Genomic DNA, 8593 nt, shown 5'->3' with positions numbered 1-8593 from the left:
TCTCTGGCGCCTGGGAAATCTTGGTCAAAGATCATCATTCCTCACAACTTATGGAAGAGGTCAGTCAACATGCTTCTGTGTGACAGGAGCACGTTTCATGTAAAATGTGATGTGATGCAGTGGTCACTTAATTCCTTTTCAGGAGAAGGTAAAAGAGTAGACTGGCTTGTGCAGATGAATGAATACCTGGCTGAAAAACAATTGCTGAGACTGAGCAGCTTTTGGCTACTAGTGTAGTTTTCCAACCACAATGTCAGCCTCACAGTGGTCTGCCCCAATCTGACACTCACTTATTGCTGTGAGATATTTGTCAATTGAACCCATAACTGGCCAACTGACCAATCTGAAGTATGGGCTGATGCAGGGGCGTCTCTTTATTTGTCAATTGTGAGATATTTTGTCAATTGAACCCTGCTTCCAGCAGAGCACTGAAAATGCTCAAACCTCCAAATGAGGTTGTGTGCAGAGAAACAAACAAACCGTGAGGACCAACAGTTATCAAAGATTTCCTTCATTGTTTTAATAGTAGACATTGTGCCACAAAAATGTCATGTCCGCAGCCACATATCACGTGCCAAGATTACCAATTCGAGCAATTTATAATGACGTTTCTTTCACTTGCTTCTCTACACAATTTGCAGATCCCTTCTTACATTTATGTATAAATATATACAGTTTATAGATTATTCTCAGAGCTAGGATGGTGACTTTTCTCTTTTTGTTGATGTGCTGTTAGCTGAGAAACATTAGCAGAGAAATACACATGGCTGGCATCAGGTCTCCCAATGTAGCACATGCTTATTTTGTATCATTAATACCAGCAGACCACACACACAGAGCCAAATATATATACAGGAATGTTAACTACTATTATACAAAGTCAATTCTTAAAGAAATAAAATGACAATCACACTACTGTGGACATATGGGAGGATATGCCAACAACACAAGAGCACCGAAGGCATAATTAATGTAAAACATCTGCCACAAAGGCACTGGCACATAATTTCTAGGGCAATTTTATGAAGTTGGAATGGGTTAACTATCGAAGGATTTGTTAAGAGAGTAGGACGCTGCCCGCTTCATGACTGCATTCCAGATGCATTTAGAACATTTAATCAATTCTGCTGGCATGCATGATGCTGGTTTAAGCATGTGCTTCATTTGAAGTGCTAACTTATTCATACAAATGAGGAGATAAGGTAATGCTGTTCATTCACAGCCAAATAAAGACCAGTTTGTGTTCAGAAAAGTAACTCATCCATCAAACCTGAAGGAAGAAATTGGGCAAACAAAATGAAGGAGAGCTGAATTATCGTGTTTTCTTGAAATGGGAACAAAGAAAACAAACAAGAAGAGCTGTATACGTGTCTTCTTTCACTGGTTAACATCACACACTGTTAAAGGTTGTATACAATGAGACTTGCATTTTCAGTACAATTTGGTTGAGTATGAGGAGTGTATTCTGTGGGGCTTGCTGTCCTATTGTTGACTGAAAGGGTGTGGGTTGGAATATGGTGTTGTTGCTGCACACATAATTAAAAATCGGCTGACTTTAACTTTGCCTCATCCTTGTTTGCCTCCCTCTCTCCCTCCTTAACTGCCCCCTCTGTTCTTCCTTCCCTGTGAAGCATGGGTAACATTGAGACTAGTCACAGGCTCTGGTGTATTCAGGCTGTAGTTGTTGGGATTAGCAACAGCCTCCGGAGGAAGTGTTGACTGGCTTGCTCTGGATCTTGACATTGGACTTCTCTGAAGCACCGGCTGTGGCCCCAGGGCCCATCCTCTTCTTTATCTCGGCTGCCATGGTCATAAAGGCTTGCTCAACATTTGTGGCGCTTTTGGCGCTCGTCTCCAAGAAGGGGATCCCCAAGTTGTCAGCAAATTCCTATTGGAGGAAAGACAGTAAAATAAAAAAGCAGCCATAGATAAAAGGAAAATTAAGAGTACCACTTAATTCAACCCACAATGCATGAGGCAATGAAGTTTGATTTCTCTTTGTGGACCTGAAAGCTCAACTGGGATTTCCACTAATACAATCTATCGTCCAAATAAATCAAACATTAATTTGTGATTGGATGTGCTTGTAAAAGAACCTGAAATATAAACCCCCTTTTATTAAAAAAAAAAGGAACTGGCATCAAGATAAAGAGACGCCCCTGCATCATACCCACTACAGCCCATACTTCAGATTGGTCAGTTGGCCAGTTATGGGTTCAATTGACAAATATCTCACAGCAATAAGTGAGTGTCAGATTGGGGCAGACCACTGTGAGGCTGACATTGTGGTTGGAAAACTACACTAGTAGCCAAAAGCTGCTCAGTCTCAGCAATTGTTTTTCAGCCAGGTATTCATTCATCTGCACAAGCCAGTCTACTCTTTTACCTTATCCTGAAAAGGAATTAAGTGACCACTGCATCACATCACATTTTACATGAAACGTGCTCCTGTCACACAGAAGCATGTTGACTGACCTCTTACCTTAGCTGTAGTGTAATCCACAACTTTCTTTGTCGTTAGGTCGCATTTGTTGCCTACTAACAGCTTGTTGACGTTCTCGCTAGCATAGCGGTCAATCTCTTGTAGCCACTGCTTCACATTATTGAAGGACTCCTGGTGATGCACAGAACAAAGACAGCAACTCTTACAGAGTGCTACAAGAATTCATTTAAGAATTTAACTCAATAACATTCATCACAGTGAACATTGGTCACCTTTTTGTCAATGTCATTACTGTAGCATGATAATGCAGTTTTAAGCACGGAACCTTTTAAGTCACATTTTACATTCAAGATTTGACAGTCTGCTTGCTATTTGACATCTGTTGAAGAGCGCTGCAGAACTGCTGTGACCCGACATCAAATTGAGTAGACCAACAGTGAGAGAAAATAATTGAATAAGCAAATTCCATTATTTATTGAATTAAAAGTCCCAAACTTCAGATGTGTCCTGGAATGCACCACCCAGAAGACTTTGACATGAAATATATGTTGCATGTTCAGTTTATTATTATTATTAGGGTTTTATGCCCCTTGAAATGTTCAGTTAGCATATTTTTCATGCTGAATGCCTATAGACCTTAACAGTTATTATAAATAACGTTGGAAAAGCAATAGCAAGAGAAGCAATTAATTCAATCATGTTTGTGATTTTGTCCAGGCAAAGGAAATTTTGTCCGGGTAAGGGGTTACTCCTGATCAGTTCTGACCAATCACAAAACAGTTTACTGGTGCGTGTTGTTTGCTTAAACGTTTTGGTCTACCGTGTGAACACATCACAACAGTGTGAAGTGTAAAAGTTATTGGAAGCTACCTGTTGGAACAGAGCAAACCAACTACAGGTCTGAGAACTGACAGGGAAGCAGTCATAAGGCTTCTATGCGAACACCATCCCTCGGACAAAAGCGATTCTAGAATGTTTTAGGGAAGAAAGTAGTTCAAAAACCTACCACTCAGGAAAAGATAGCAAAGCCATTTCTAAGGCTCTGGAATGAATTTGGCTTGCACCCTGTAGCCTGAGAAAATACATAGTGTTCATGTAGCAGGTAATGCACAAAAGAGTGCAGATCTAATTTCCAGAAACTATGGCGGTTCTTGCAGCCATCACTGCTCATTATCCGTATTACTGCCAAATGGAGGACATTTGGAACAAGTGGTGAATATTCACAGGGCATAGTAACGATTCATTGAAGAAGTTACAATAGATCCCAGAAGTGCATCAGATGAACTGCAGGCCTCTCAATTCTCTGCCAAGGTCAGCGTTCATGATTCCACAATAAAAATGAGACTCAGCAAAACTGTGAGTCCTCAGAGAGTAGCAAGGAGGAAAGTCTAATTTACGTTCTTCTCAAATGCAATAGAGGTGCTAAAGACATAAAAGGAAAGCCTACTGTGTCTGAATTCAAGTAATAGCTGCAATTGTCACTGCTAATAAAAATAAGATAATTAGTTTGAAAGGCAAAATGGGTGTTGGATAACTTTGTGCCTTGATTAACGAAAATGACAAAATAAGGATTGTATTGCTTGTTCGTTCTTCTTCTGATAATAATAAATTACATTTTATGTAAACATCTGAAGCAGTACTGTAGTGATAAATCAGGTAAAGCCATGGTGTGGTGCTTGAGAGACATGTTTCCACTGCTTTAACTTTGGCTGGATTTTATTGACTATGACAATCTTGAGTTAGGTTTGACACAAAACGAAAACAGGAAAACCTAATACATTTCAATGTGAGCGAATCCCACTATATATGTCTAGAGCTAGAGAAGAACTGACCTGATCTGTCACATCATAAACGACTATAATGCCGTGAGCGCCTCTGTAGTAACTGGATGTGATGGTGCGGAACCGTTCCTGACCAGCCGTATCCCACTGTGAAAGCATAGTGGAGCTTGTCATTCCAAAATAACACAAATACAATGCCGATTTAAGATGACAAAGTGCATATATTATCACTACTTATCTAGTTACAATCTTGAAAATCTAGACTTCACTTACAATCTGAAGTTTTATGGTCTTCCCATCCAGCTCAATAGTCCTGATCTTGAAGTCCACGCCAATGGTGCTAATATAGCTTTCTGTGTATGTGTCATCCTGAGAAAAGCAAACACACACACTACGTGGATCTGACTGGTAGTTAAAACATAAAGCATCAGTGGCTTAGAAACGGATACTTACTGCAAACCGAAGAAGGAGACAAGACTTTCCAACACCAGAATCACCAATCAGGAGCAGTTTGAATAAATAGTCACTGCAAGAATGAAGGAGGAAAATGAAACCACTGGAAATTATTATGACAATACCAACATGGGGCAAACACAAAAGAACAAGCTTGCTATATAGAGTTGTTATATTACTGTTGTCAATGCTGAAATCATTTGCTTGAAATTGTACTTTCCCTTAAGCTAATTGTAGTTGTAAAGTAGAAACAGGAACAAAGGTCAAAGACAGTTGTTTTTCACCTTTTCGCAATATTAGATACAGTTTTGAATTCTTGGATACTTTTAGTAAGTTATCAATCGGAATACATCACAACTGGGACAGTACAATTCGAGGAGTTGTGTTTTCAACACGTTATGTAGTAGGGGTTTTGTCAACATTCATAGATTAGTTTTAATCGTTTATTTATACATCGCTCTTGTCATCTCTGAATTCCTGCCTGCTTTTACACTCTATATGCCTCTAAAGAAACATTTCAATATTTATAATGGTATCCAAACATTGGCATGTGGCGAAATCATTTGCCTGATTTCTTCATCTACAGCTACACATAATACAACAATTATCTGTTTACTACTCGGGTAATATTTCCAACATTACCACATTACTCTGCTTACAATAAAAACGTTTAATTGTATTATTAAACGTTATTATTGTAAGCAGAGTAATGAGGTTACATCAACATTACCTAACTTAAGTTTACGTTCGTGGAAAATGTAACTTGTTAGAGATGTGTTATTGACATCCAAAGTACACATGCCCAGGTCAGTTGAAATATCCCGGTGTGGTTTATATTGACTGACAGACCCAGATGGATGGGTTAACTTGAGCATCTTCTCTGAAACAACATCTGAATAAGAAAAAAACATCGAATAATGCTACGTAGGTATTCAAAGTTAGCATGTAAGCTAACTATCGCTACTTGCACCCAATGTAAGTTGCTGTCAACAAAGCTTACAAACACTATTAACCATACATAAGTATAAACGTGTAATCTTCGAATGGATATATCGATACATATCAGTAAAATGCCAAACGGTGCTGCTGCCTGGATTACACCTTGCCCCAGCCCTCAACATGGTAACTTTAGCTGAGAAAGACAAAGCGGCTGACGTTCATTTTGTACAAATTCAGCCGGGTTAGCTGGCTAATGCTAAACTCGCTTCTCCGGCAAGATGTAGCTAGCTGGCAGCTCCGTCAGACCTGTCATCCTTACCAACCAAAGTGCCACTTACTATTCGGGATTCATCGTTAGCTATACGCGATAATTTGCCGTTAGTGAAGATACAGGTATTTGTCGTAACAGATTAATCGTAAAGATCGCCCTGTAGTGAGGAAAGGCTGTTTTCTTTGGGCAGTACTCGCTAAACTGGTTGTCGCAACCAAAACAGCATAATCGAATCAAATATGGCTGTCGCACAACCTACCCGGAAACACCAGAGAAATGATTTGTGGGTATCATAGTCCAGACCAAGATCGGTTGATTGAACGCCCAGGTGTTTTGATAAATATAATTGTACTTTTGTGTCGCTGTGTGTTCAATATAGAGATAATTCTGCTCCATGTGTTAAGCCTAATTTAGCACAAAGACTACAAGCAGAGGGAAACTGCTTGCGCGACTATGTTTTTTGTTGCATTTTCTCTCAAATAAAGCACACCGATTTGTTGTTTTTTATTTCATATACAATCAAGTATTAGTAGTAGGAAGGGAAACATACTACATCCGAATTTTTTATATTATAGTGGCTACGGGAATGTGCAAATAAATGCTTGGCTCAAAGACTGGGAGATTCTGTGTTCATTTTTGTTCATTTGTGGTAACCACAATCCAGAGTAGTACTTAGTAAACATCTATTAAGATCAAGCCTTTTAAATTGCGTTGCATTATAACTATCTATTTAAAAGTTGAGGTCACACCCATAGAGTTCTCTCTAATTGACTAAAGTGATAGAACAGTCACAAATATACTCTTTGTTTAAAATTACAGCTGTTGTAGTTGATAGATAATAGTGGCCCAGTGGTGTAACTTGCCATTTGTTCAGTAGATAGCATCTGGTGACTTGCTTCAGACCTAGTGATGCCCCAGGCATATGCAGCTCATAGGTAAGTTGCTGATCAGGGAGGTAGGTATCGGCGACCCAACTTGAGGTGTTATTTTATAGTCCGATATAACCAGGACCCCCTGCCACATGTGCTTTGTGTCTCTGTAGTTACAAAAATTGCCTTTGTCCCCTGAGCTGAAGGTGGCATTCTTGATTTCTAGCCTTTTCTCGACCTCGGCTATCATCCACGGCTTCTGATTTACCTGGAATGTGATGAATTTGTTGTGTTGTGTCTCTGACACACCAATGCACTTCTCTCTGTAGCCATTCACAGATTCAGTGTACTCAACATCAGTGACAAGATTATATATGACAGTACTGAAGTGCTGAGGTTGCACCCTCTGGCCAGACTCTGATCTGCCTTCCTTAAGTCTTCCTTCAGCACTGATCCATATGTTGGTAAAAAGCATGATAGATACAGTATGTGATCTGAGTCTCCAAGGTGGTGGCAAGGGGCTGCTTTAAAAGCCCCTTTGATGTGTGTGTACACCAAGTCCAATATTTTAATTCCTCTGATTGGAAAGTGAAGATGCTGGAGGAATTTATGTAGAACAGACTTTAAGTTTGCAATTACCATAATAAAGTTGTCTAAATGGGCAGTCTTGAGCCCATTCCTAAATTGGAGAGCTGCCATGAGACCACTAGCAACTCCAGTATCCGAGGAGCACCAAGTGAATTCCATCACCCCGTTGCAGATGAACTTGAGAAAGCTCAAGACAGAGTGGCTTGCTGAAGGATCAAAGAATACATAAATTTGACAACACGTCACTTGGTAAACCTATTTAAATTTATATCCAATCAAATTCACAGACACCCGTCCCCTTCTGTCACAAAATGACTATATGCCAATCAGTATAGTACAGGGGTGCCCACACTTTTTCAGCTTGGAAGCTACTTTTGAAATGACCAAGTCAAGATGATCTACCTACATAACCCGGGGTGCTGTCCGGGATTTTTATTGAGGGGAGTGCTGCTCTGGTGAATGAATGATTCTGGTAAAACACTCAAAAAATGTAAGATAGTTTATTCAAGTCATTTTGCATGCAACTGACAGCAATCACACACAATTGAAATTTGTCTTGCACCCCCTACATATCACACACACAAACCCATGCAATACAGAGGGGGTGCAGGGCAGCCATTCTTCAGCGGCCGTGGAGCAGTTGGGGGTCCGGTGCCTTGCTAAGTGCCTCACTGTCAGTGCTAGACTTGAACCAGCGACCCTCCGGTTCCCAGCTGTCCGGCCCAGCAGACTGAGCTACTGCCACCCCCTCATGCCAAGAACAAACTGTTTACTTCCTTTCTAATAATGATTCATACTACAATCATAATACAATCAGGGAATGTCAAAAACATAATGTTCACTTACATTATAATGATAATAATAATGATATGGATGTAGCATATTTTATCCCACATCAGCTGTCAGTCAAACAAATTACGCTGCTGTCAAGTTTGGTTACGGCAGTGAGACCGTAATATTAGGCGATGTAAGCAGGCTAGCAAGCGCCGGATTTGACAATGACCGCGAAAAATAGCGAGGCAAATAAAGGGCAAAAAATGTACTATTTTCATGAGTAATTGAAATATTTTTTCGAAAGTGAATGACAAATGTGTGTGTCTCGTGTGTGTCTCATTTGCATACACCATACACTCCTGTTGACTGCAGTGCTAGTCATCTCACTAACATCAGAAAAGATTGTATGCATGTGAATTACAGATGATATGGGAACTACAGGGCATTCCCCGAATTACAGGGAATGTGAAGGGGA

At 40.0% G+C, this 8593-nt stretch overlaps 1 protein-coding gene across 1 annotated transcript; it reads right to left on the bottom strand.

Annotated features, from left to right (window-relative positions):
* Nucleotides 1-495: 495 nt before the first annotated feature.
* Nucleotides 496-6131, bottom strand: LOC142996829 (ras-related protein ORAB-1). Its single transcript, XM_076147933.1, has 6 exons — nt 5955-6131; nt 4678-4750; nt 4498-4593; nt 4276-4371; nt 2483-2614; nt 496-1888 (listed from the first exon to the last, which is right to left on the bottom strand). The coding sequence occupies exons 1-6, from the start codon at nt 5966-5968 to the stop codon at nt 1691-1693; spliced, it is 609 nt and encodes a 202-aa protein (XP_076004048.1). The 5' UTR covers nt 5969-6131; the 3' UTR covers nt 496-1690.
* Between the last annotated feature and the right edge of the window lie 2462 nt (nt 6132-8593).

This window comes from Genypterus blacodes, unplaced genomic scaffold (genome assembly GCF_046128005.1).
Source record: "Genypterus blacodes isolate CSIRO-AG114 ecotype Tasmania unplaced genomic scaffold, CSIRO-AGI_Gbla_v1 ptg000039l_1, whole genome shotgun sequence".
Taxonomy (NCBI): domain Eukaryota; kingdom Metazoa; phylum Chordata; class Actinopteri; order Ophidiiformes; family Ophidiidae; genus Genypterus; species Genypterus blacodes.
This window is presented reverse-complemented; position numbering and strand designations above follow the sequence as displayed.

What these genes read in the sequence shown, in the direction of transcription:
- LOC142996829 (XM_076147933.1), bottom strand. An exon ending in TTTATGATGTGACAGATCAG is followed by an intron (nt 2,615 to 4,275) that starts GTCAGTTCTTCT and finishes GTGCATCACCAG; the next exon opens with GAGTCCTTCAATAATGTGAA. An exon ending in TGGATTACACTACAGCTAAG is followed by an intron (nt 1,889 to 2,482) that starts GTAAGAGGTCAG and finishes TTCCTCCAATAG; the next exon opens with GAATTTGCTGACAACTTGGG.